Raw genomic sequence first — 26,843 nt, 5'->3', positions numbered from 1 at the left:
TTGGATGCCCATTGAAGGTATTAAATTATAAAACAAAACATTGAAGTTATCAAAATATATTTAATTACGAGAAAGCTCAATCTTAAGCTCTCACCCGTGAATGAATTAGGAAGTTACAACAAACCCAAGCCTTTTGGACAATCAGGAATGAGTGCTTGGTAGGAAACTTCCAAGTTGCAACTGACATTTTATGTTTTCTCCCTCATGTTTACGTTTTCTTTTTTCCCAAACTGTTTCATCCGTTCCCTTACATGTGAGATACTGGAGATCATTCCACCTTCTGTTTCATTTTCTAGGCCTGTATTGTATCAAAAGCCTCCGATATAGGGCGTTGACGTGCGGCTGTTTTGGAATGAAGACTAGCATTCCGTTTGTTTCTTCCCTTTCATTGTTTTACAACCCTCCTACCTCTTCTTGGAAGGCCTTGACGTGCGCCTTTATGGTATCCTTGATGGCATAATAATAAGCGCTATTACTTACGATTCCAAAGAGGTTGTCGGCGTGACTAAGGGGATGACTTTTGATTTTACCCAAACACTGTTCACGCTTCATGTCACATTCTTCTGGGCAAAATGTGGTCCCTGTTTGGGTGAGCCCAGGCTTCTACCAGAAAGAACGCCATCTTTATTTAAGTGCTTCCGCGAGAAGTAGGTTGCGGGGGCGATTTTCATAACTGCATCTTTACTTTTATGTGCCCTTGCATGTCCTATCCCAAAACACACCATCATAAGGTTGGTAGAGGTGTAAATGAATCCAATTGCTTGTAGCTTACTTGGATTTCGCTTGTTCCAAAATTTGGTTGCATTCAATTTTACTTATTAAATGAACATGTTTGCATAATATGCTATTAAATTTGTTGAGTTAGATAAGCCAAGCTGACTCTGCAAACAACTTATTTTATAATATTATTTTCGATCCTTAATATAAGAGCTAATTGACTAATTTGAGTAAATCAAGAAAGCTTGTTAAATTAGTTATTTATAATAAATATGTGTTATCTTTTCTAGAATATTCTTGCTAATTATGTGTATTAACTAAAACTACTATTTGATGGAATCTTTAACATGTGCAATTACTATAAGGATTACTTTAAAAATTATGGATAAATACAAGAGATAAAATTAATTAGAGTCTTGTGTTTATAAATAAATTAAAAATCAAACTAATTTTTATATTAGGTAGTGTAAGAAATGCTCATAGTTTGTGGACTCTAACGTTGATTTTTTTTTTTTTGGGTACACTCTAACGTTGATATTACTACTACGAATTGGTGTTGCACGGCCATGACGGTTTAATTGGTCTAACTCAACTCAGCATTTTGAAGCCCATTTATGATCTGAGGCTGTTAGCATCTCTCCCTTTAGTGCTTTTTTAAGGAGGGGGAAAAAAAAGAAAAAGGTTATGAATGAGTGATTTTGGATGGATAGTATTTCATGGGGCTGGAAGACGGAGGCACTGGCAGAGTGCATTAGTTATGGAAAGATGACCACAGTGAAGGGTCTTTGCTCGGAAATTAAACCACGAAATGAATTCAACGGAATTTGAATTCTGGTTGCACATTTATCAAACCATGACGGGTAGAACACGACCCTTGTGGGGCTGCTACTTTGTAGAGCCAAGACTTAGACTTGATCGGTGATCCTCAGAATCGCATTTAAGTGACTTAGTTGACATGTTGGGTATCTCTGTTTCATCCATCCCACCAGTGGGAGACAGCAAAGATTTGCTTTTTATCACTAAATATTTTCTCCTCTTAGCTTTTCCGTCTCACACTAAGTTGACTGCTTTCTTTTCAAAGTTTTCATTTTTCTTTAAACTTCTTGATTTCAACTCGTCTTATTCTTGATTAATCATTAGTTACATTCATTATGGTCTTTTAGATGATTTCAAAACATCTCTGAAAAAGGTCCGAGCCGGTCGTAGTTAATAACAAAGTTTCACCGCGAGAGTTAAATTCACGGGAGATCAGTGAGACCAACCAGGTTCATAAATCTCATGTTTTATGGGATTTCCTTTTCAACCATGTACTACTATAGACGCTAACTTTATTATAAGATTTCATATTAAATATGGCATGCATCTTTTGAAATATCCCTGTCAAATGTCGGGGCCTGGGGGGTTAGCACAGTCATCACTCATGATCTCTCACTTACGCTTCATTAATACTCTCTGACCTCAGCAACTCAGTGCCAAAAACTCCACAAGGACGATCACTGAACTAAAAATCTGGCTCCTCTTACGACCCATGACTTGTTTGAGATGAGAATTTCCAGCTTCTCGGCACAGCACCAAAAATCTATATACTCTTCCGGTTTTTAACATAGGATCTAATTATTAAGTTAATTTTGATTCTAAATATAAAATCTATTTCTTATATTTATCAATTTTTTTAAATTATCTCTTTAGATACTCTCTTAATCATGATCAAATAAGTGAAGGAGGAAGGATATTAATAATAATGATTATGATATTTTAGGAAAAACATGTCATATTTGTTATAATTAACTAACTTACCTAATTTTCTTAATCTAATCAAATTAATTAAAAAGATCTTATATTAAAGATCCTATTATATTCTGCACACTTTCCTGGTACCTGTTTCATGCTTTCTTTTCAACTCTAGTCTTCACTTTTGAATTTTTTAACCAAAAACTTTCTAATGATCTTCCTCTTGCTGTGGACTTTGGCATGCTTCAGTTTCGAACTCTAATCAGAAAAAGCAAGGCCGACGTGCTCAAGGATTCACGTCAAAGCTGCTGATCTGTGAATAAATTAGATATTTGTTTTTTGTGCACTGATAACATCTTCTTTACACGTTATTGTAACATGATGATAAAATGTGTGATTGAGTTTCTCACTGAGCGTGTTTTATGTCCACATAAAAGATGAAATTACAGTATAAAAAATTTTCATATATTTCTGACATTTGACAAGTTTCGCTGAGCAGTACTTAATTGCAATCTATGAAGACCAACTACTAATGTCAGCTTTAGGCCCCATCATTTATTACGCTCACATTATAAGCTGCAAGCTTGTCCTCCTTCTCTACAGACTTCAAACTTGGAACTCTTCTGTCAGCCATTTCTTGTTGCTTCTTTCTGCAGAAGCTAGTCTCATGGCGTTTCCTCAGCTTATCACAGCTCTACTTTTTGCATTAGCCCTAGCCACAATTGACCCCTCCACATGCAAAGAAGTAAAAGCTAAAGTCTCTTGCCTTGACTGCCCCAACAATTTCGACTTCTCTGGTTTGTCTCATAATCTTCTAACGTACTAATTCATCCATTAGTGACTCACTAGCTTTCACTCTATTCTTATGCCATGTGGTTTCAACTTTTCAGGGATTAGGGTTTCAGTAAAGTGTGATAAAGTGAATAAGTTGGGAGTGGCAACTGCAGAACATGATGGCTCCTTCAACCTTAAACTTCCTAAAGACTCAGGGAAGTGTCTTGCACAACTTGTGGGAGGACCAGAGCAGCTTTATGCTTCAAGGAAGAACATGTTCTCTCGAATTGTGAAGGCTAGAGAGCCCAACACGTTCACCATATCTACTCCTCTGAGCTTCAGCACAAAGTCTGAGCTAGGCTCGTCCAAAACTGTCGATCTTCCTCTGCCTCCTGAGTGGGGTTTGGCACCCTCTAGCTACTATATCCCTTTCTTCCCCATCATTGGAATACCCTGATTATGTATTCCTTTAACGTTAAAGCTCTTGTGTAATATTATCAAAAGCACACCTATATGTATATGCGACATGAGTAAATGTGGCAGTGTGGTAAGATCTGTGTTTATGCTTTACTCTTGTTAAGTAAGCTTGTGAAGAAGGAAGTTACTTTTTCTATGTTTGAAAGCAGGCATGTATATGATGTGTTCTGCCTTGTCTATGTATTTGTGTCTCATGTTAATGATAGTCCTGGTTCATAAAGCACCAGTTTCAGATTATACTTTTCTCTTGCTCAGATTTGTTGGGTTTATGATTCTTTGTTGGTTTAAAACTATTAGAAATGTTGCTAGCGAACATTTATTTCATGAAATCGGATAAACGTTAGATCATGTGCATGTACAGAGGATACTGAAGAAAATGAAACGAAGGATGCAACTTCTAATTAATGACTAGAAGGTGGCCTGCATAAAACAAGCGATGGAAAGCAATAGGACCCAGGAAAACGAAACCTAACATGTGGTTGAAATGTGATGAGACAATAAAGAAGTTGAAAAAGACAGGATTCTCAAATTGCTTGTGAGAGTTGTTGTGTAATACTAATTTCATTACTTAATATAACAATTAGCTTGACATTCAATTTGGTTAGGATCTCAATTTATTTTGTCTTTTATGTTTATCTATTTTTTTCGTAAACATTATAGTAATTACAGATGTTAAAAGTTTTATCAAATAATAGTTTTAGCCAATACATATAGTTGGCAATGATATTTTAAGAAAAACAATACTTATTTATTATAAATAACTATCTTAACAAATTTTCTTAATCTACTCAAATTAGTTAACTAGTGTTTATAGCAATATTAATGATAAGAGGAAGTATAACATTACAGGAAAATGAGTATCTAGAAGCAGTCAAAACTGCTAGTAAAAGTACTAAAAACTGCTGGTATAACGTTCTCAGTTGCCACTGTTATAACCAAGAGCTCTGCTATATCCTTATTGGGGTGAGCGATCCAGCAGATTTGAATCTTCACGTTTGTTTTTGGTAATTAAACATTATATTTACTACCTTATTTTAGATTTGAATCTCTAAAGTAAACTTCATGTAAGGCGTCAAGAAATGAAAAGGAAATGGCAGGCCCCATATTTGATATCCGTGACTGTGTCTCTTTATACTTTACCTGAAGTAAGCCTAAGAGACATTTTTTTTATTGTTATTTTCCTTTATTATTATTGCAACTATAAGTGATGCTGTGAAGTAAGAGGGAAAATAAAACTGCTACTAAGCCATACTTTAGTGACATTCATAAATACCGCTAGCGAATGAAAAGAAATACTGTCAGTGAATTCTGTTTTTGTAAACAATCACAAGTGCTGTCACACTATAAATATCTGCAAGTATAAAATAAAAATAAGGACAGCTTTTAAAATGCATTTGCTAACTGCAAGAATCAATTTGCCCCCCACTTTTATGTATCAATTTCCCAGTTTCCTTAACTGAAACATACTTCAATTTCTTTCTTTTGTTTCTTTTTTCAAACTTAGAAAACCAAAAAGAACAGCCACTCCAATACTTACGCTGTCAAGTGCAATTTGTTTGAAGATAAGCTTCTCATAGCAGTCAAAGTAAAAAGTAGGAACAATTTCATAAAGATTGCATTTGTTCATTAGTGGAGTAAAGGAGAGATGAAGGCAAACTGATGAAAATTTTAAGTGCTGAAAACAACTGATATTTGACAGTCACATTTCACCTTAGCTAATTCATTCATACCTGGTCTGGACATTGCCTTTTTTATCAGAAATAACCACCTAGCTCAAAGCTACTTGACATGACTTTGTAGGCAAAAATTGAATCTATGACCACCTTAGACAAGACTCAAACCTGTAACCTTGTCTTAACATTGGCAGTTTGTTTATTAACCATCCCAAGCTGCTAATTTTGAGAAAGATTATTGACTCGTTTAGAATTAATAATGATTTACAAAATACAAGGTAAGTATGTGAAAGAAATTTTATCTCAGCTTACATAAAATGTACTTATAGGAAATTTTCACCATGATCCTAAATAGGCACTGCATGCCACCCTGCTGTACAACCGGCCCATTCTCATGTCACACCTATAAGGAGGGACAGATTTGCAGATCATTGTAGGTGTTTAGATAGAATCAAAATTATGATTTTAAAAGTGTTTTTACGATATACAAAATAAATATGTGGAGGAGTTTATCTCAGAAAAGTATTTTCAAAAAGTATTTTTTGATGGTTCTAAACGCTTTTTAAACCTTTTAGATCAATTTATTATTTTAGTTTGCAATTATAAAATTAACAATATGCCGTTCTGTTACGTCAAGTAGATGGCATCTGACAGAGTGCGCGTGTGAAGATTGAGATTTGACCCTTTTTGCAAATTTTGTGACTTTACCAGTCAATGCAGGGGCCAGCAAAAGCCACAGGGGGGCATTTTCTGTCTTTGATTTGGATGGAGATTTCACCATCTGAAGTACTACTAATATAAAAAAGAAGCTAATTTTACGTCATAAACGTGTCATATGGAGATTAGCAGTGGATTTGGAGGAGAGGAGGAGGAAAGTGGATGCACCAGGGAAAAAAAAGAAAGAAGGAAGAGTCTTTTGGGTATTCAATAACTTGGGAGGTGCATTATGAAAGCAGTTGAATTTTGTGCCATAGCTCTCAACTCTCTCACTTGATTACCGGCTCATATTTCAAGATACAATGAACGTACGCTTCCAATACCATCTCTAAAATGTCAAATTACCTCCCAAATATCTTATCTTTATGTTTGGGGCGGGGGAGACCATCGTGTAAATCAAGTCTTTGTTACTTTTTCGGTCTTAATTAATTTCGATATATTAAATTTAAATAAATTATTTAAATTTAAGAAAATTGGCATGGTCTTCGCAAAATATAATTTAGTTTCAAGTATCAGTTTATAAGGTATGCAATTTAGTTTTAAAAAAACCGATAAACATACTATATGAAATGGATTAAAATTTTATATTTATAGTTAAAACAAATTCTCTAACTAGTTTTTAGTTTAGAATGTAAGGAATGTCTTTTAAAATTGAAATAGCAAAGCATAAATGGTATCTTAGAATATTGGCTTGTATAATTCTATAAACACAGAGCTTTTAATGTTCATAAACCACTCGTTTCATTTAAAACTTCATAATGATTGATTATTGATCATAGAATGCTACAATTTTTTCATGAGTATTAAAACTTAATTATGAATCTGCAATAAAGCTTATGGTTGTCACACACTCGCATATATTTGGAAAGGAAGGACGAAGTCTGGTCCGGTCGGTACGATTTTGGGCATGCTTTGACTAATGGGTCATTTTGCCTTCCTCAATTGGTCATCCCCTATAAAATTGATTAAATCAGCATTCATTGGAAATAATCTTAGGGTCCACTAAAGAATTTGTCAAAGTTAATCGTCAATCTATGGCCCAAAAAATTTAAAAAGGAAAAATAAATCAATCACCCAATATAGCACGTATGGCGAGAGATATCATGGCGCAAAATGAAATTGACTGTTAAATTAATCAAAATTAGTAAACTTTTCAAGACAAACATGACCTTTTTTTAATTCAAGTACCCGTTTTTTTTCCTTTGACTTACTTAATCAGTTCACATTTCACACCATAATTAGATAAAGCTGCTTTCTTTTCATTTTTAATTGGCAGAATTGCCCAAAAAATCTCTTTATTAGATATCTTGGAACTTTTCTACCTTCTATCAATTTTAAACTTCACCTCAGCTTTACTATCAAAAAAAAAAAAAAAAAACTTCACCTCAGCTTAGTTGGCGTGAATATGACCTTGTTTTTGTTGGGACGAAAGTCTATGCGCATGTATGACCATTCAAGTCCTAAACTTGGCCCAAGACAGGCAATTTTATGATTCGAAAATATCCCATCAGTCGACCGACCCCCAGTAAATTGACACCATGCAGCCTCTGATGAATTTAATTGATGGTCAGCAGAAATATTTTCTTACCTATTTGGATTTTTACCATAACATAAAACCACCATTTCAAACATTTGTTCCGCTGAATATGACCGTACATTTTCATGATCATCCCAGAGAAAGAAGTTAAATATCAATTGTCAAGCCGATTGACCTGAGAAGTCTAATGTTATATAATTCATCTTCTGCCCCTTTTTCCTTCTCCTTTCAAGTACTTGACGTTATCATCATGTTTAAAATATATATCAATATGAATAGTGGAGTACGATATCAAAACACAAGCAGATTATTTAATTAAAAAGGTGCAGGGCATAGAAACGCACAAGCCCCTAAGATTAAATTAAAGAGAGGAGGACTGATTCAAAGGCGAGATTTTGTGGGGATAATCATAATAAAGACAAATGAATGAAGGGCATGAAGACGCTTTCTTGCCCCCCTAACCGCGTGGAAGTTTCCCACCAATCCAAACTCGCCATTTCTTCCTTCTCATTTTCCTCTTGCCAATATCTTCCAGCCACAGCTCAGAGCCCATTCCCTTTATTTACCTGTGGCCTCTCCTCTCTGCTCATTGTCAATGCCCACACTACACAATATCAATGGAAAATCAGCCTCCTGGTTTTCGCTTCTACCCAACAGAGGAAGAACTAGTGGCTTTCTACCTCCATAACAAGCTTCAGGGGGGAAGCGACCACCTCAGCAGAGTCATCCCTGACATTGGCATTTATGACTTCGAGCCCTCCCAGCTTCCCAGTACTTTTCTACTCTTAAATTCTTCGACTTCTCATCGTATATTATCACTTGGCGGTTGGCTAAATTGGTTTGTTTTGGTTTGGTGTAATGTGTTGCAGAGCTTGCGGGAGAGAGATGTCGTGCAGACACAGAGCAATGGTTCTTCTTCTCGCCGAGACAGGAGAGGGAAGCCAGAGGAGGCAGACCCAACAGGACCACGGCTTGTGGGTATTGGAAAGCCACAGGTTCTCCAGGGTACGTTTACTCTTCTGATAACAAAGTCATTGGGTTGAAGAAAACCATGGTTTATTACAGAGGCAAAGCTCCTTCCGGAAGGAAAACCAAGTGGAAGATGAACGAATACAGAGCTATTGAATTCTCTCACCAATCCTCTGTTCCTACTCCTAAGGTACAATCAAAGACCCAACCTTTCAATCTTTCTCATCATGCTCCTTCACTATCGCAGGCCTAGCATTTATTTATTTTCCTTTTTTCCCTTTCCGTTTACTTAGTTGAGGCACGAATTCAGCTTGTGCCGAGTTTACGTGGTATCGGGAAGCTTTCGAGCATTTGATCGTCGCCCTTTAGCTTGTTCAACATGTGGGCAGGATCAGGATATAAGGGTGGATGAATCAAGCTCGCGTGGAACCTCCCATCCACTCCCTGATGCAAACCCGAATGTAAATAACGAGGAAGAAGAATCTCTGTGGGACTGGGGACACTTTACTTGCGATGCTTCTGTTAATTATGACTCGATTCCTTGAATTATACTATATCTTGTTGACATCTGCTTTTTGAACTTCTTGTTCATAAGGCTTTGACCTCTGGTCGTCGTCTAGCCTCTCTGGTCTGGGTAAGCGTTTGAAGCAGCTGTATGGTTCTGATTTCTTCACTTGATGGGTGCTGGAAGACAGAGATGCGTTAATTCATTGTATTTGTTCATGACTTTATAAAGAACCGAAACCATTTCTCTTCTGAATTAGGCAAGTATTATTGCGATCTGCACTGATGCTTGTTATTTAGTTACAATTTGATCAAAGATGCCTTGTTATTCAATTTGAATTGTCTCAGTTTCTTTCTACTCTTTCAACCGATCAATCTCAATTAACGGATTGCATATATACCCATGAGATTTCCTAAATAATTATGCTTAACCAAAAAAATTTATTAAATTAAAATGAGGGGAGTTCACAGACGTCCCTAAAATAATAAAGAACAAATCACTTTTGATCTCTGGGTATTAGTTTAATATTTTATCATAATTTATTTCTGCATTTTGCTATTTTAGTGGAAGACCAAGAAGGCTATATCGATGGCTAGTGACTCAGTGACAACGATAGCTAATGTGTTTGGATAAAGTCTCAGTTTTAAAGCTAAAATTTATATCTTGCTGATATGAACTCTTTGCTGGACCCGAAGCTCCTAGTTGCGCCATACTTGGAAACTAGCTTGCTACGACAATACGTTACCATTCCAAATAAATTTTGGAAGTTTTTAGACATAATCAAAAGGAAAAATTGCAAATAAAGGCCCCTCAATATATAAAATAGCAATCAGGGACCCTGAATTTGAAAAATTGCTCACAAGAACCCGGTTCCAATTTGCAATTATGAAATCATGGTCAAATTACCAAAATACCCCTCTTTAATTTTTTTTTCCCAAAAAAAAACACCAATGTCTCGCCGGCCGCCGGCCGCCGGAGCTCCGCCACCTCGGCCGCCGGCCACCAGAGCTCCGGCGCCGGCGGCCGGATTCCGGCAGCCTTCCTTTATGTTTTTTTTTTAACTGTTTTTTTTTTAAAAATTGGGGGGAAGTGAGGTTGGGGGGGGATTTGATCCCTCAACCTCATGCTTCCTAAAATTAGGAATGACCATTGAGCCAACAAATTTTTGCTAACATTATAATACAAAAAAAAATATAAGTTAACTCATTTACTCTTATTCCAGTTGATAACAAGAATACATTTGAAAATAACAAGTTCTGATTATAAAATAACAAGTCTGGGATTAAAATTTAACAATACGTTTTTTTTTATAACAACACACTCTGTTGCAGGTGATAACAACAATACATTTGAAAATAACAAGTTCTGATTATAAAATAACAAGTCTGGGATTAAAATTTAACAACACGTTTTTTTTTATAACAACACACTCTGTTTCAGGTGATAACAACAATACATTTGGAAATAACAAGTTCTGATTATAAAATAACAAGTCTGGGATTAAAATTTAACAACACGTTTTTTTAATAACAACACACTCTGTTGCAGGTGATAACAACAATACATTTGAAAATAACAAGTTCTGATTATAAAATAACAAGTCTGGGATTAAAATTTAACAACACGTTTTTTTTATAACAACACACTCTTTTTCAGGTGATAACAACAATACATTTGGAAATAACAAGTTCTGATTATAAAATAACAAATCTGGAATTAAAATTTAAGAGCACCTTTTTTTTTATATAACAACACATTTTATTCCAAGTGATAACAACAATACATTTGAAAATAACAAATTCTGATTATAAAATAAGAAATCTAAAATTAAAATTTAACAACACATTTTTTTATAACAATTAATTATTTTATACTTTTGAAAAATAAATTATTTATAACTTATAAAAAGTATTTTAAATCTATTTAATTTGCTAAAAAAATAATTTTTATCTCCAATTTATAATCAAAACTTGAAGTGTAATTTATTATAGATTAAAAATAATTTTTTATTGTTCAAATTTATAAATAAAATTTAGGGAAAATGACAACACACTTTTTTAATTTTTTTAAATTTTTAATCTATATATCTATACAACTCATTATAAATCAAACTACTTCTTATAAATTATAAATAGTACAATTTATTGCAGATTAAAAATACCTTTTGATTACTTAAATTTATAAATGAAATTTATCTCTAATTTATAATTAAAAATACTATTTTTTTCTTTAAATATAAAAACTATTTTTAATATTTAAAGAATGAAATAATAAATTATACTATAATATTTAAATACTTAATAATAAATTTTAATATTTAAAGAATGAAATAATATAAAAATATTATAATGAGTTGTGTAGATATATAGATTAAAAAAATTTTTAAAAAAATTTAAAAAGTGTGTTGTCATTTTCCCTAAATTTTATTTATAAATATGAACAATAAAAAAATATTTTTAATCTATAATAAATTACACTTCAAGTTTTGATTATAAATTGGAGATAAAAATTATTTTTTTAGCAAATTAAATAGATTTAAAATACTTTTTATAAGTTATAAATAATTTATTTTTCAAATGTATAAAATAATTAATTGTTATAAAAAAATGTGTTGTTAAATTTTAATTTTAGATTTCTTATTTTATAATCAGAACTTGTTATTTTCAAATGTATTGTTGTTATCACTTAGAATAAAATGTGTTGTTATATAAAAAAAGGTGCTCTTAAATTTTAATTCTAGACTTGTTATTTTATAATCAGAACCTGTTATTTTCAAATGTATTGTTGTTATCATCTGAAAAAGAGTGTGTTGTTATAAAAAAAACGTGTTGTTAAATTTTAATCCCAGACTTGTTATTTTATAATCAGAACTTGTTATTTTCAAATGTATTGTTGTTATCACCTGCAACAGAGTGTGTTGTTATAAAAAAAAACGTGTTGTTAAATTTTAATCCCAGACTTGTTATTTTATAATCAGAACTTGTTATTTCCAAATGTATTGTTGTTATCACCTGAAACAGAGTGTGTTGTTATAAAAAAAACGTGTTGTTAAATTTTAATCCCAGACTTGTTATTTTATAATCAGAACTTGTTATTTTCAAATGTATTGTTGTTATCACCTGCAACAGAGTGTGTTGTTATAAAAAAAAAACGTGTTGTTAAATTTTAATCCCAGACTTGTTATTTTATAATCAGAACTTGTTATTTTCAAATGTATTCTTGTTATCACCTGGAACAAGAGTAAATGAGTTAACTTATATTTTTTTTTGTATTATAATGTTAGCAAAAATTTGTTGGCTCAATGGTCATTCCTAATTTTGGGAAGCATGAGGTTGGGGATCAAATCCCCCCAACCTCACTTCCCCCCAATTTAAAACGAAAAACAGTTTCAAAAAAAAAATAAAGGAAGGCCGCCGGCGCCAGAGCTCCGGTGGTCGGTGGCCGAGGTGGCGGAGCTCCGGCGGTCGGCGGTCGGATTCCGGCGAGGCAGTGGTGTTTTTTTTTGAAAAAAAAAATTAAAGAGGGGTATTTTGGTAATTTGACCATGATTTCATAATTACAAATTGGGACCGGGTCCTTGTGAGCAATTTTTCAAATTCAGGGTCCCTGATTGCTATTTTATATATTGAGGGGTCTTTATTTGCAATTTTCCCTTAATCAAAATTATAATTATAAAAAGATTTTTATGATATACGAAATAAATATGCGAATGAGTTACTTTTATAATATACAAAATAAATATGTAAAGGAATTTACTTTAATTTACATAAAAGTGATTTTTTAAAAACACTTTTTAAATTATCTAAGCACGGACACATTTAGCATTCTCGCATCATGTGATTCAAGTTTTATTATTATTATTTTTTTTAACATGATAGTTTCAAGTTCAAAGCTACGTACATACTTGGTGTCAGGAGATTCTATCTGGACAACAGCTAACAAAAATTGAAGGAAACAAGCCATATTTCTTTTGAGAATTATTTTGATTTAAAAATAATATAAAGGATTAAAATAACAGATTTTATCCTTAAAAAATTAAAAAAATCAAAGCTAAGATACGAAAGTGAAGCTGATTATAGCCAGTTAAATTCGAGGCCATAGAAATGATTGAGTGAATCCCAGGTCAACTGAGTATTGGTTTATCTGATCACACTTTCCTTTGTGTCCGATCTGCAAGCTTGTGATTTTCATACTCCTCCTTTTCCAAAACGAGAAGTTGAATCGCATCTCGATCTAATATCGGAGGCATGGAAGCAGCTCCGGTAATCTGGGATGCATCGAAGAGCTTGTGTAGAAGCACTGCCAAACATACTGCTTTCATGTGCTGTTTGGAAGACAACCTGGGATCACTGAGGGGCCAATGGGCAGAGCTCCGAAGCCTAAGCCAAGATGTGAATGCAAGAATCCAAGAAGCTGAGAGTTTGGCTCATATGCGAAGGACCAGAGAAGTCGATGGATGGCTGCAAAGTGTAAACGCTTTAGAACAAGTAATCTTAACCTACATCAGCCATATTATATGTTCAAGTCAAGTTGAAATTGCTCATATATTAACGGAGCGAATGCTTATTTTATGGATTTGGATTTCATTTGATATCTTAACGATATAAAATGGAGAAATTCTGATGCGTAATAGTCTATTGAATTGAACACTCTCAAGTTCTGACATTTCAATGAAATAAACGAACAAACAATATTATATGAAATAAAGATAGCTTGGGCTGAAACACTTATTATACGTTTCTGCAGGTAACGGAGGATATTATGCAACGAGCTGCTAAGGTTATCCAGTTCAAGTGTTTGGGTAGGCTTTGTCCAAAGAATTGTTTCTCAAGCTACTTCACGGGAAAAGAGGTTGTTAAAACACTGGATCGTGCCAGAGAATTGACGGCTAGGGGACAAAAATTCAATAATGATGCTAATATTGCTTATCAGCTGCCATGTGAACCTGTGAATGAGATGCCGGTCGCCACCACTGTGGGCATGGATTCGATGTTAAAGAAGGTTTGGGATAGCATTGAAGACGAAAATGTGAGTGTGATTGGTCTATATGGGATGGGTGGTTCAGGAAAGACAACCCTTATGAGGAAACTCAATAATGAGTTAGCGAATAGAAGTCATGATTTTGCGCTAGCGATATGGTTAGTTGTTTCTAAGGACTGTAATATTGATCAAATTATGGAAGACATCCGACAAAAGTGTGGGATAGATGACATGAAATGGAAGAACAAAAGTAAAGATGAGAAAGCCATAGAAATCTACAGGGTCATGAAGCAGAAAAAGTTCATTTTGTTGTTGGATGATATATGGGAGGAACCAGACTTACAGAGTATTGGAGTTCCACTACCAAAAGAGGTCAATCAATCAAAAATTTTGTTCACAACTCGTCTTGAAAATGTATGTGACCAAATGCAAGCGAAGAAGTTCAAAGTGGAATGTTTGACAGAGAAAGAAGCATTGGATTTGTTTTTTATGAAAGTGGGTGCAGAAACTCTAAATTCACATCCAAGTATCAATGGGCTATCACAAGAGCTTGTGCAAGAATGCAAAGGATTACCACTTGCGCTGATAACAGTAGGACGAGCTATGGCTGGCCGGAAAAGTCCACAGGCATGGAAACATGCTATAAGGGAGCTGCAAAGTTTCCCTTCAGGGGTTTCTGGCATGGAGAAAGTAGTATTCAACACTCTCAAGTTCAGCTATGATAGCCTTCCTACTGACATAGACAAAAAGTGTTTCTTATATTGTGCATTATTCCCGGAGGATCGAACAGTTTATGTCCCTCGTCTAATTCGCCTTTGGATTGGGGAAGGATTTCTCAAGGAGCATGGTAGCATACACGATGCCTATAATCATGGGGAAGATATAGTGGAAAGATTAAAGCTAGCATGTTTATTGGAAGGAGAGGAATTTCTTTGGGTTAAGATGCATGATGTGGTCCGTGACATGGCACTGTGGATAGCTCGTAACCAAGATCAAGAGAAAAACAAAGTTCTAGTGCAAGGTGAAGCAATAGCATCTTCACAAATTGGTAATCCTGAAAGATCACTGATGATAGAAAGGATTTCAATGATGTATACGAAAAGGGATGACTGGTGTGTTCCAAAATGTCCAAATCTTTTGACCCTAATTGTGTGGGGCAATGACAGCAAAATAGATTTTGCAAATGTTCGGTTCTTAAGTAATTTGAAAGTCTTAAGTCTAAGGATGGAGATGATTTCGACAATCCCGACTGAAATAGGTCAACTAATTTACTTGGAATATCTGGAGCTATCTGAAATGCACATTAAAGAAAAATTACCGCTTCAGATGAAAAATTTAAAGAGCTTGAGGGTATTCCTCCTAGAGTATGTTCATTTCAGTCTTGAAATCATTCCTTTGGAGGTAATATCAAATCTTGAGGGATTAAGAGTGTTCTCATTTATTGAAAGTAGATTCAAAGAAAAGATAAAGTCCTCCTTCCTTGCCGCCATTGACTTCACCCATAATATGGAGAAATCATTTCTGGAGCAGCTAGAGTTATTACCATTTTTGGAGGATCTTAGCATCACCTTGGAGACTGCCACAGGTATCAAGAAACTGCTTAGCTCAACCAAATTGAAACCTTGTGTGAGATTAATGGGACTTTATCAATACAAGATGGCTGCAAGTACCGCACCATTATTACCATCTGTGACTAGCATGCAACATCTGGAGCGCATGACTTTAGTTGGATTACAAGACAATATGACAGAGTCCTCTGTTAATCATTCATCCCCTTTTTGCAAGCTCCGTTGGGTCACAATTTTGGATTGTCATGACATGACTCATTTGACATGGCTCAAGTATGCCCTAGTCCTCGATTATCTTATTGTGGAAAACTGTAACCTGATGGAAGAAGTGATAAAAGAGGCTCAAGATGACCAAGGCAACAGAAATATGGATGACCTATTCTCAAATCTCAGGTACATTAGCTTGAGAAATTTGCCCATGCTGAAGAGTATCTACAAGAAAGCCCTGCCTTTTCCTATGCTGCAGTACATAAATATAATGGAATGTCCTAACTTGAAGAAGCTTCCTTTAGATTCCAACTCTGCAAGAAATAAGTTAAGGGCAATCTGGGGAGAAAAACTGTGGTGGGACAATTTAGAGTGGGATGACCAAACCATTAAGGGACAATTCTGTTCAAAATTTAAAGACTAGCTGGTGACGAAGGTATTTCATCTTTAACTTCTATGTTAACTAATGCTGCTTTCAGACACATCACCATTAGGGGTGAGCAACAAACCCATTACCCGCTAGCCCGCCCATGACCCATGAAATTTTTGCCCATTTAAGCCCGCCCAATTAGCCCAAATAAGATATTATAAACGGGCGGGCTTAAATGGGCGGGGTAGCCCATTAAACGGGTTGGGCTATGGGCAAGGTATTGGGCTGCCCATACCCGCCCGTTTAAGTTTTAAGTTTTTAAAAATATTTTTATTCTTCATTTAATTGATGATATTGTTTCTCATTCATCTTTTATCAAACATTCATGCTTGTCTAAGCTTTTATTTTATCCTTTAGGTAAAAGTTGGAATTTTCAAAGTTTATGAGACTTTATGATTGGTGACTACTTTTATGATTTTATCAGACTTTAATTGTTTGCGAATCTAAGTGAGGTTGTGTGATTGAATATGGTTGATGTTATTTCATATTTGATTTGCTATTTGGCATGTAAAATTTATTGACAACTTCATAAGGTTATATATACAAAATAACTATACTGAAAAAAAATTAAAAAAATAAATGGGTTACCCCGTAACCCGGTCAGCCCAAACGGGCTGCCCCGTAGCCCATTTAATACGGGCTAAATGGGCTACTACCGGGTTATGGGTTAGCCCATGCCCATTTATGAATAAATGGGCGGGCTATGGGCTAACCTTTGGGTTAGCCCACCCCGCCCATTGCTCAGCCCTAATCACCATATTGTTTTTCTGTGGTTCATGATTTTATTGGTTATCCCATTATACACACAAGCATATCCTAGTAAAAGTATTTTTGTGATGAATATTCCATTTTCAACCCGTTTCCTTCCCTTCTTATTTACTTCCATTCAATAGTTTACTTCATTTGATTGTCTGCATATGAATGTGAGCCTCTGGAGGGATTTATGCATCCTGACTTTTTCCAAGTTATTCTCATCAACAACGGATGACCTTTTCTCTGAAGTTTCAGATTGGTTGCGTTGGTGCCTTTTAAAAACCAGAACCAACCCCATTAACTAGCATCGCTTCTTTGTTTTTAAAAAAATAATATTAATATTAATAATCATATTCTGTTTCAATTTTGTGAGTTGTTTCAACATTTTAATCAAGCATGTTATCAATTTCTTTTGGACGATTGAAAAATAATTAAATTAAAAATCAATTTTAAAAACTAGAATTAGAATTAAAATTAAAACATGTGTCTAATCCCTCAATTTAATATTTATGTTGTTATTTAAATATATTTTGTTAAATCTTTAATTTACTTTTTCATTGCATCCAGTTTTCATTGTCAATCTTATTATGTAAACTTTTTTCAGGTCGCATTTTATTCCTTAATTTGACTATTACTATCTCAAGATTTAATTTTCGATATTTATTTCGTCTTTGATATATTATTTTTATCCCTCAAATCACGCTAAATAAGGATTAAGTAATTAAATAAAGTTAAGAGAAAAAATGAAGGTAACCGTTTAAATGAAACGAAATGAACTGATCATATTTGGAAGCTGATGGCGGCCTCTTTGATCGTATTGATCAGTAATGAATACAAGACCAAGATGCATGAGGTAGGCTACGACATAACTAAACAATCATATCCATAGATCACAAGTTCAGCTGGTACAAGGAATCTGAAGACGTAGTAGTGCCATGGTGGAGCTGGTCAGGTGTTATCAGTTTTCGAACAACTCCTCAGTTCTTAGCACTTTGAGAAACCAACAACCCCATTATCTAAATGACACTCTTTATGGCTCTATATAAGCACAAAGCCTCGACACTGTCTGTATCATCAAGCTTCCCCATATCCATATATATCCATTCTTCAAAGTAAAAGACTAGCTGGGCAAATATCTGATATGGAAGCTTCTGCAGAATCCAAGTCCAAAGGCAAGGCCGTTTCATTTGCAGCGTCTCCACCTCGTTCCGAAGCTGTCCCTCTCCCGTTAGCTAAATATAAAAAGGGCCTTGCCATCGGAGATTTCGTCCTCAGACTCGGCACGATCGGAGCCTCCATGGGCGCCGCCGCCCTCATGGGGACCAACGAGCAGATTCTTCCATTTTTCACTCAGTTCCTCCAGTTCCACGCTCAGTGGGACCAGTTTCGCATGTTCCAGTAGTTACTTGCATCTTTCTTTCATCCTCCACCCACTTCTTTCAATTTTCATCTTTGGCTTGGGGAATATTTCAATTTCATCATCCCATGCATAATGCAGGTTTTTTGTGGTAGCAAATGCAGCAGCAGCTGGATACCTTATACTCTCCCTGGCATTCTCGATCGTGTGCATTGTTCGACCCCTCGTCGTAGCACCCAGGCTTCTACTTGTAATCTTGGACTCAGTAAGCTCCATAATTTTGTTCAACGCACGGTGCTCTCTTCTCATTACTATCCTCTCCATTACCTCATGTTGCTGACATTTCATACACCAGAGTTATCAGCACTTGAGACAATATCTCTCATCAGTAAACAATATCTGTGATGACTGAAAAGAAAAGGCAATGCGTGGGTGCAGGTGATGATGGCGTTGGTGACGGCGGGTGCTTCGTCGGCGGCGGCCATAACATACTTGATACATAATGGGAGCCAAGATGCAAATTGGATGGAGGTATGTTCGCAATTCACAGACTTCTGCGCGGGTGCGAGCCAGGCGGTGGTGGTTTCTTTCATTGCCGTCCTTTCCTTCCTCTGCCTCATCCTCGTCTCCTCTTTGGCTCTCAAGAGATACTGATAATTATATTCCCGTTCTGTGTAATTGGACCTTCGTCATCATGGTGTTGTCATTTGTAATTTCAGTGTGGATTGTTCACTTTATAATTAAGGCCTGATTTTCTTGTGTGTGTCAGCGCATGTTTGAGGTTATAATCAATGATTAAGGCGTGGATCCTGTATATAGTATCTATTCTTAAGTTCAACGACCGAGAGCCGGAAATGCTGCATGTGGGCTATGAAGTTTTATAATCAGTGATTAAGACTGTTTCACCCATTTTTTTGTAATCCTATTTTAAAACGACAGCAATCATTAATAGCTTACAGACCATATAAGAATGATGATATGCTTGTTTGCTGTCTAAAATGATACAATAGATTAATAAATTTCATTTGCTATCATAATTGGGCATTTAGTTTTTAACTTTTATTATTAATGTGCTAATATCTAGTGCAGATCGATTCGTTATCTTCAAAAGGAATTGATATTAATAACTATAAATATTATTTTATCAAAACCAAACAAAACATCGAGCCCAACAAAAACCTGATTTATCATCATTCCTGCTTCCCTGTTTATAAGCAGGAGGGTTCAAGAAAGACGATATAAATATCCAAAGATAGTATAAAACTAAATTTTCATATATAACTAGGAAAAAAAACACTACTATCACATTCCTATAAGAAAATGTTTAAAAAATAAAACAAATTTTAGAAACCAATGTACTCACCGGTTGCCAGTGATGTGGGATACGGCGGCGGAGGAGAAGAGAAGAGAAGCCTCTTCGTGACGCGATGGTTCGGATGAGGAGAACGGTGGAATGCCGCCACGTAGCGGTTGTGTAGTGTTGTGAGAAGGCCAGGCCGAGCCCAACGCTGCATGTGACTCCGAACCTCGCACGTGCAACCAACCATGCTCCCTTCGCCACCTGTAAGTTCATCGTCATGTCGCCAGGCCAACCTCATTCCCATTGCTCCATCTCACGTGGCCTTCTCTCTCTTCCCTCACCGTTAAATTCTAGCCTCCCCCCCCCTCCCCCCCTCCCCCGCTCCCACCTTTCTTCCTTTCTGTTCTCTTTCTCTCCCTATAATTCTATCCTTACCCTCCAAGTTTCTCATTTTCCCTCTGCCCCTTCCCTTCTGCCTAAACCCTAATTATCCCATTTCCTGCTCTTACTCTTCTTCCAAACCTTTCATCACGTCTTCCTCACGCATTTCCTGCTTCCTCCGTCTTCCCTTTCTCTCTCAGGTGAGTTGTCTTTTTCCATGCTGAGTCAATCATAGAGGTTCCCACTTCATGTTTGCTTCTTTTCCTTTTTCTTGTTCTGGATTGTGTTCTTTTTGTCCTTTCGTCGATTGTCTGAGATTCATTATTATCGGGTCCGTTTCTTTTTTCCTTTCTTCATCTGATTTCTTGTGCTTTCTCCGTGTTTAATTTGTTTGGTTACTGCGATTAGAAGGATACGAGTCCGGGCTTCTTTGTTTATTTCCTCTTTTTGCAGGCTGTTTTCCAAGAATTCTCTTTTAAGCTTTTCTCATCCTCCGTGTTATTCTTTAAAATCGACTAATATATGTGATTTGATGGAAAAATGTTCTTCTATCTTGATTTCTTGGGAAATTGGTGGTGTTTATGCAGATAAGTCTCGTGAAGCTTATTGTTTCTTGTCGCTATTTTTGGGTAATTTCGACTACTTAAGAAGGTTTTATTGTTTAAAGTTCGAGGTCTGGGTCTCATGAGAATTGTTAGGGGAATGCAGAGATCGCTTTGGGAGGAGCTGAACGCACTGGGCTGGAAGAAGTCATTCAGCCGAGGGATTGGTATCACTGCGCCCAAGGCGAGAACACGCGACAAACTGATGTGTAGGGGTTTGAGTCTTTAAATTCGTGAGTAGATTGGGCTCAGGTTTGTTGGAGACAAGAAGAATTAATTGCAATGACTCGCATTTTGGTTCAGCGGGGTTCCTCGGGCAGTTCTTCTTCAAGCTCAAGTCGTTCTTCTTCCTCGCCTGGGTCTTCATCTGTTCGAGCAGAGCCACAGGTTGCTGTTCCTCCCGTTTCTTCAGTTGGGAAAGATGAGAATAGTGGAGAAGAGGTAAAGGACCTAGTTGTTGGTGACGAGGTTTCGGATTGTCCTGGGACTGACGATAGTAAGCCGCAAAGTGATAACTTTTCAACAGAAAGTCTCCATAATGATCAGACCGACACCTTAAGTGATGAAATAACTGATGACAAGACTGTTAAAGAGGAGGTTAGTGGTCTCGGAGAAATAATGAAAGGGTTGAGTGGACTGAGAAATTTAAGAGAAAACGAGATCTCAAAGGAGGATTCTTCGCTTACTGCAAGCGGTAGTTCATATCCGCCACCTCCTCCGGTTCCACCCCCAAGACCTTCTGCTGCTAACTTGAATTCAAGGAGAAATGCGTCTGGAAATTCAAATGCTGTCCATATAGGATCACCTAGAAGAGGATCTGCACGACCTGTTGTTTCAGCTAGGACTTCACCCGCTGGATCCCGTCCATCTTCTCCCAGGTCTCATAATGAAAATGAGGGGTACAATAGTGCTGACGAACAGAGTTCCTGCTTTGTATCGTCATATGATAATTTAGTAAGTTCATTATAATCCTTCTTGAGAAGTAAATAAATCTTCACCGTTCCATAATTATCAACTCGTTGTTTGACAGATTTCACCGAAAAAATTATTTGATATTGAAATGATATCGTCATCTATTCAGGAAAGAGAGCGACAGTTTGAAATTGATATCAGAAGGGCAAAAGGTTATGAAGTAAAAAGAATGGCGGGGGATGGAAATTGTCTTTTCCGTGCAGTTGCAGATCAGGTGTATGGGGACCCTGAATTGTATGATTTGACCAGACAGATGTGCATGGATTACATGGTATGATGCCTTTGTAATACACATGCACATTTATGAATATGAGCTACCTTCAATTTGTTCATTCTAGGGTTCCAAGGTTATAGTATTATGGTATGTAATTTAAGGTTTGTTGTGGGGTTTACTGACCACTCATCCGGTCATAGAGGGTTAGGCTTTCAGGTTTCAGTTTGTGCAATGTGTGTGCTTGGCTTTCTAGACATTACAAAAATTAATTATTTCATTCTTTTTGGGGGCAAAGCAATAAGATTTGAAGAAAATCGAATGCATAAGAGAGGATGGAAGCTCATATTTTTTGGGCTGTAGAAGGCAAGGTCAGAGCTGAGACTGCTTTTATATCTGTATAAAGTAGTGTGATAAATGGTAACAATATGATGAACAATGGTGGGTAAACTTGGGACAGTTTTATAGTGCAACGTCCTTTAGTGCAGGTTGGACGGGATACAAAACTAATTCAAGAAACCTAGTGTAAAATTTTTTTGTTCAGATTTTAATGGAGAGATTTTCTCATTCTCACTTAACTCCCTTCGATTGTTACACTAGACCATATTTGCGCCGCATGAATTACACTTATCCGTGTTTCTAACCCATATTGATTGCAGCTTTATTGAACTTAATTATTTCTGGTTCTGTATCAGGAGCGTGAAAGAGATCACTTTTCCCAATTTATCACCGAAGGCTTTACGTCTTACTGCAAAAGGAAGAGAAGAGATAAGGTATATATATGTTTCATATACTAGCAGTAATCTTAATTTTTGCGTTTAGGTCTGTTTGATTTAGCTTCTCCCTTCTATTCTTCGCTATGTATCATGTGCAATGTTTGCTGCTGATTCTACTGCTGTTTAGGAGGAAATTTCTATCATGAGTTTTAAATTGGAAGATTGGTTTCGTTAATGAATGGAAGAATCCTATTTGTACGAACAGAAGAAGCAGATATATTCTAGACCTATAAGTAACAATATGCAGAGGTGGAGGGCATATTTTGATAGATACAATATGATTTGTTTAGTTTTAGAAGAGTTAACCTTTCTAAAAATTATATTGACGATGGTTTATCATTTCTGAAGATGAACCTGTACAGTCATTACTTTGACGACCTAGTTGAAGTATCTTCAACATGCGGATTTCAAAACAGTGTTTTTTATCTGCATTTGGACCACACAACTTGTGGGCAAACTAGAAATTTCTCCCATTTGATTAGATTTGAAATTGGACAATACTTATATTTAATTTAATACATTTAAACCCGAAATTAATTATTACTTTTTCCTGTGAAGTCTCTAATTGAAATCTTATTTAATTATAATGCTTCCTATTTAATTCAATATATTCAAATTTTAATCAAAATATTATTCAAATTTCATTAATTGAATATATTCAGATTTCATTGTTATACCCTACTCATTTTAAATGAATCGGGTAATACGAGATTTTAAAAATATAGTTGATAATTGATTAATGACTTAATTGGTTTAGCATTGTTGCAAAAACGAGTATTTTAGTAGTAGGTTTCCGTTGTTATTTTTTAGTTGGTGGAACCATTCGTTTTTGGTTCTTCTCCACATTCTTACAGGAAGCTCAAATTGTAGGTGGCTTCTTTATGCGTAGTTTATACAACTAAAACCTTAAAGAAAATCAACCAATCTAATGTAAGAAGAAAATTTATTCTGTTTTCTGGACACGTCTGCATGGTCTTTTAGGACGGTGGCTCTCGTCACAGTTATTTGACAGATGAGTATTGTTAATTCTTAAAGTTGTTTAACTTGTTTATTCCTTGATGTTATGGTATCTTAACTAATCCTGTCTAGAATTGACATTTAGTTGTTTCTTCTGTACAAGTCAGGCTGTGTCCAAGCCTTGTTGCTTTAGTTTTAAAGACATTAGGGCACCCCATTCAGACTATTGGCTTATTTATTTATTTATTTATTTTTCTGGAATGCCAACGTTATCTTTTGTAGGATGACCGTTAATTTTAGTGTTTAGTTGTCCCTGTGGGGGGTAATTATCCATGCTTTTAGCCTTTTCTGATAAAGGAAAATCTTGAATCTTCATTGTTATTGACACACGTTGAGGGAAGTAATGGGGATTCTGTCAAGTACCCCTGGTATTCAGTCTAGAGCCTAGCAGTATGCAATTCTGCTTACTCTTGTGAACATGCCCCCCCGAAGTATGTCTGAATGCGGATGCACTTGGTAAAAAATCAAATGCATGGCGCATAGGGGATATCTATTCCCTTTCCAACAAGTAGTTGTAAGTGCCTTCTTTTATGGTTGAATAGTTCGTATGGCCTGAAAGATAAGTTGCATGCAGATTGACCATGTCTTGTGTTAATGTTTTCTTTAAATGATAATGCTGATGCTACATAATTACAAGCAACACTTGAGTGCTGGAAGATGAAATGCTATCTTCCTTTATCTAAAATCAGTCATCCATATTTTTAATCTGTTAAAATATCCGGTTTTGTAGCTAGTTTTATGTGCTGAGTGATAAATAGTTGAATATTCTGAGCTTGCATATAATGATGTGTTCACCCTACTTGCCAGGTCTATGGAAACAACGTTGAGATTCAAGCCATGTGTGAAATGTATAATCGGCCCATTCATATATATTCCTACAGTACTGGTAAAGCTTGTGTCTGAGTAATATTACATTACAAAATGGATCTTATGTTTAGAACCGGAAGACTAGTTTTTTTTTTTTTTCCTTTCTATGTCATTGTTGTTGGTGAGTTATGTACTATATCATGACATCAACCGTTTGGTGCAGAACCTCTTAATATCTTCCAAGGAAGCTATAACACTGACACGCCACCAATACGATTGAGTTATCATCAAGGGAATCATTACAACTCCCTTGTTGACCCACGACGCTTGACAATTGGCTCAGGACTTGGATTCAGCTGTCTGAGAGGGGTGTGTATAATTTCTCTCGATAAAACTATAATATGACTAGTTATGGTCACTCTTTGGTATTCTTTTTTTCCTACATTATATCCTGATCAAACATGAAGAATTTAGGTTCCTCAGCCTATTGGAAAATTATATTCTGCGTTAAATTTAATTCTATAAAAACCTCATGGAACTGACCCTATTTACAATGCAGATTAATGTTGACAAAGATAAAATCAAGGCTGCTATTAAAGCTCAACAGGACCAGCAGATCGATAACGTAAGCACTTCAAATTTTAAGGGGGTGAACTAGGGGTTGCGTAATTTGATTTTGATGACATGATTTTCTTGGGTGTGTTATTTCTCTCAACAGGCGCTTATTGCTGAGGGACGGTTTTACTCTGATCTGGAGCTCACGGAGAAGGAAATGGAGCGTACGGTGATGGAAGTTTCTCGGGCTGAGTATCTTGCAAATGAACAGCTAGGCCGCAGAGGATCCTCTACATCAAAAGCAGAGCCGTCATCTTCTGGCGCGAGTTAGTATCTTTATCATCCTGATGATACATTCCTCTGAGAGAGCTATTCTAAGTTTCTAACTATGAAAAATGGGAATGGGCAGGATCATGTGGGAGTGAGAGCAAGATGGAAGGCGGGAAAGAGGAAGACGGTGATATGAGCGGCAGTATGCGGATGGTGCTATCGATGGGATTCAGCTATGTGCAGGCGATTAAGGCATTTAGCATATTTGGGGATGATGTTGATTCTGTGGTTTGTTACCTCTTGGAAACTGGCAGCGGCAGCAGACGAAAAGGCAAGGCCACCCAATAATTCTATTGTATTTGTAGCGAAACTCAACCTATGCCCCTCTCATCTCCTTATGACTCCAATAAATCTCCTTGTAGCATACTACTCGTAGTTCATTTGGCGTTTGTTACCATCTTAGTAGTTAATTTTAATTAATATATATATCACCAACTACCAAGATACGAGTAATCAACTATCCCAAGGCTTTCCGGTCAAAAAAAAAAAAAACTATCCCAAGGCTTGGCGATATTTTTTAAAAAATAAAAATAAAATGAACTGTGATTGTACAGAAAGCTCGGATTGATGTAATTTGCTCGTTTGATATCAATGGCGAAGTCATTTACAAAAAACTTTTACTTTTTGTTTTTTAATATAAGATTTAGTTGATTAATTTAGAGAAATAAAAAAAAAATTACTCCTTCAATTCTTAATATAATACTCCCTCCGTTCCTTATTATAAGAGACATTTGATGCTTATAGCATGTTCTTATATATAAGAGACACTTACAAGTTGTTTCTACTTTTTTGTGTTGATTTACTATTTTACCCATATTTATTATCTCCAACTCACACTCTCTCTCCCTCCCACTTCTCTTTCTTTTAATAATTTAATTGTTCTCTCTCATGCTCTCTTTCCTTATTAATGAGGGCATTTTTGGAAAAAAATTATACTTTTTACACATTAATTGTTCTTAACTAATTTAAACTGTTTTTTTTATCAACGTACTTCGGTTATTTGTCTCTTATAATAAGGAACAGAGGGAGTATCTAATTAACTAATGAGTTGATTATGTTAGTTAAATTAGTTAATATAATTTTTTTTAAATATTGTAATCATTTTTTTATATGAACTAATTTGAGTAAATTAAGTAAGTTAAATTAGTTAATATGATGTGTTTTTTTTAAAAATATCTTAATTATCTTTTTTAATTTTTTTCCTTTCCTTTTTTCGGTGCCAACTCTTCTTTCCATATCCTTCTGAATTATTATTAAAAAAAAATTAATTGGAATAATTTGAGAAAAGTTAATAAATATGTAAACTAAGTCTTACACATAAAACTAATATTTAATTCTCAAATTATACATTAAGCACCAGAGGAGTATTTTAAAATATTATATTTATTATTTTTTCAAAATTAATTTACCTTACTTAGAGAAATCATGTTATAATTAGATAATCTTTTAGCTTTCTTAATTTTTTTAAATTAATCACTTGGGTCTTATATAATTTTT

At 35.5% G+C, this 26,843-nt stretch overlaps 5 protein-coding genes across 8 annotated transcripts; all 5 read left to right on the top strand.

Moving 5' to 3' along the window:
- The first annotated feature begins 3,055 nt into the window (after positions 1–3,055).
- Positions 3,056–3,938, top strand: LOC114716036 (uncharacterized). Its single transcript, XM_028900968.1, has 2 exons — positions 3,056–3,245; positions 3,339–3,938. The coding sequence occupies exons 1-2, from the start codon at positions 3,116–3,118 to the stop codon at positions 3,677–3,679; spliced, it is 471 nt and encodes a 156-aa protein (XP_028756801.1). The 5' UTR covers positions 3,056–3,115; the 3' UTR covers positions 3,680–3,938.
- A 4,289-nt stretch (positions 3,939–8,227) lies between these two features.
- LOC114716032 (NAC domain-containing protein 90-like) lies at positions 8,228–9,344 on the top strand. The gene is made up of 3 exons (XM_028900965.1): positions 8,228–8,397; positions 8,496–8,785; positions 8,889–9,344. The coding sequence occupies exons 1-3, from the start codon at positions 8,244–8,246 to the stop codon at positions 9,138–9,140; spliced, it is 696 nt and encodes a 231-aa protein (XP_028756798.1). The 5' UTR covers positions 8,228–8,243; the 3' UTR covers positions 9,141–9,344.
- Positions 9,345–13,237: 3,893 nt separating this feature from the next.
- Positions 13,238–18,827, top strand: LOC114716029 (probable disease resistance protein At1g61300). 3 transcript variants are annotated; one of them, XM_028900955.1, is made up of 3 exons: positions 13,238–13,587; positions 13,847–16,291; positions 18,537–18,827. In XM_028900955.1, the coding sequence occupies exons 1-2, from the start codon at positions 13,348–13,350 to the stop codon at positions 16,277–16,279; spliced, it is 2,673 nt and encodes an 890-aa protein (XP_028756788.1). In that variant the 5' UTR covers positions 13,238–13,347; the 3' UTR covers positions 16,280–16,291; positions 18,537–18,827. The 3 variants fall into 3 exon arrangements, with proteins under 3 accessions (XP_028756788.1, XP_028756790.1, XP_028756789.1); XM_028900957.1 differs by lacking the exon at positions 18,537–18,827 and adding an exon at positions 18,196–18,219; XM_028900956.1 differs by lacking the exon at positions 18,537–18,827 and adding an exon at positions 17,864–18,174.
- Positions 18,180–19,049, top strand: LOC114716039 (casparian strip membrane protein 4). Its single transcript, XM_028900973.1, has 3 exons — positions 18,180–18,436; positions 18,537–18,660; positions 18,834–19,049. Exons 1-3 carry the CDS (start codon positions 18,180–18,182, stop codon positions 19,047–19,049), a joined length of 597 nt encoding a protein of 198 aa, XP_028756806.1.
- A 765-nt stretch (positions 19,050–19,814) lies between these two features.
- Positions 19,815–25,781, top strand: LOC114716030 (OTU domain-containing protein 5-B). Of its 2 annotated transcripts, XM_028900960.1 has the most exons (9): positions 19,815–20,276; positions 20,785–21,632; positions 21,760–21,921; positions 22,557–22,634; positions 24,462–24,540; positions 24,685–24,830; positions 25,021–25,086; positions 25,180–25,342; positions 25,426–25,634. In XM_028900960.1, the coding sequence occupies exons 2-9, from the start codon at positions 20,961–20,963 to the stop codon at positions 25,632–25,634; spliced, it is 1,575 nt and encodes a 524-aa protein (XP_028756793.1). In that variant the 5' UTR covers positions 19,815–20,276; positions 20,785–20,960. The 2 variants fall into 2 exon arrangements, with proteins under 2 accessions (XP_028756793.1, XP_028756791.1); XM_028900958.1 differs by lacking the exon at positions 19,815–20,276 and having other exon boundaries at positions 20,712–21,632; positions 25,426–25,781.
- The last annotated feature ends 1,062 nt before the right edge of the window (positions 25,782–26,843 follow it).

The sequence above is a fragment of the Neltuma alba genome, unplaced genomic scaffold (assembly GCF_004799145.2).
Source record: "Neltuma alba isolate B1F8T4 unplaced genomic scaffold, ASM479914v2 tig00011641_pilon, whole genome shotgun sequence".
In the NCBI taxonomy this organism is placed as follows: Eukaryota; Viridiplantae; Streptophyta; class Magnoliopsida; order Fabales; family Fabaceae; genus Neltuma; species Neltuma alba.
This window is presented reverse-complemented; position numbering and strand designations above follow the sequence as displayed.

What these genes read in the sequence shown, in the direction of transcription:
- LOC114716036 (XM_028900968.1), top strand. Translation starts at nt 3,116, where the DNA reads ATGGCGTTTCCTCAGCTTATCACAGCTCTACTTTTTGCATTAGCCCTA. An exon ending in CAACAATTTCGACTTCTCTG is followed by an intron (nt 3,246 to 3,338) that starts GTTTGTCTCATA and finishes TCAACTTTTCAG; the next exon opens with GGATTAGGGTTTCAGTAAAG.
- LOC114716029 (XM_028900955.1), top strand. Translation starts at nt 13,348, where the DNA reads ATGGAAGCAGCTCCGGTAATCTGGGATGCATCGAAGAGCTTGTGTAGA. An exon ending in GTGTAAACGCTTTAGAACAA is followed by an intron (nt 13,588 to 13,846) that starts GTAATCTTAACC and finishes ACGTTTCTGCAG; the next exon opens with GTAACGGAGGATATTATGCA.
- LOC114716032 (XM_028900965.1), top strand. Translation starts at nt 8,244, where the DNA reads ATGGAAAATCAGCCTCCTGGTTTTCGCTTCTACCCAACAGAGGAAGAA. An exon ending in CGAGCCCTCCCAGCTTCCCA is followed by an intron (nt 8,398 to 8,495) that starts GTACTTTTCTAC and finishes AATGTGTTGCAG; the next exon opens with AGCTTGCGGGAGAGAGATGT. An exon ending in CCTCTGTTCCTACTCCTAAG is followed by an intron (nt 8,786 to 8,888) that starts GTACAATCAAAG and finishes CCGTTTACTTAG; the next exon opens with TTGAGGCACGAATTCAGCTT.
- LOC114716030 (XM_028900958.1), top strand. Translation starts at nt 20,961, where the DNA reads ATGACTCGCATTTTGGTTCAGCGGGGTTCCTCGGGCAGTTCTTCTTCA. An exon ending in AGATGTGCATGGATTACATG is followed by an intron (nt 21,922 to 22,556) that starts GTATGATGCCTT and finishes GTTCTGTATCAG; the next exon opens with GAGCGTGAAAGAGATCACTT. An exon ending in AAAGGAAGAGAAGAGATAAG is followed by an intron (nt 22,635 to 24,461) that starts GTATATATATGT and finishes CCTACTTGCCAG; the next exon opens with GTCTATGGAAACAACGTTGA.
- LOC114716039 (XM_028900973.1), top strand. Translation starts at nt 18,180, where the DNA reads ATGGAAGCTTCTGCAGAATCCAAGTCCAAAGGCAAGGCCGTTTCATTT. An exon ending in GACCAGTTTCGCATGTTCCA is followed by an intron (nt 18,437 to 18,536) that starts GTAGTTACTTGC and finishes TGCATAATGCAG; the next exon opens with GTTTTTTGTGGTAGCAAATG. An exon ending in TACTTGTAATCTTGGACTCA is followed by an intron (nt 18,661 to 18,833) that starts GTAAGCTCCATA and finishes GCGTGGGTGCAG; the next exon opens with GTGATGATGGCGTTGGTGAC.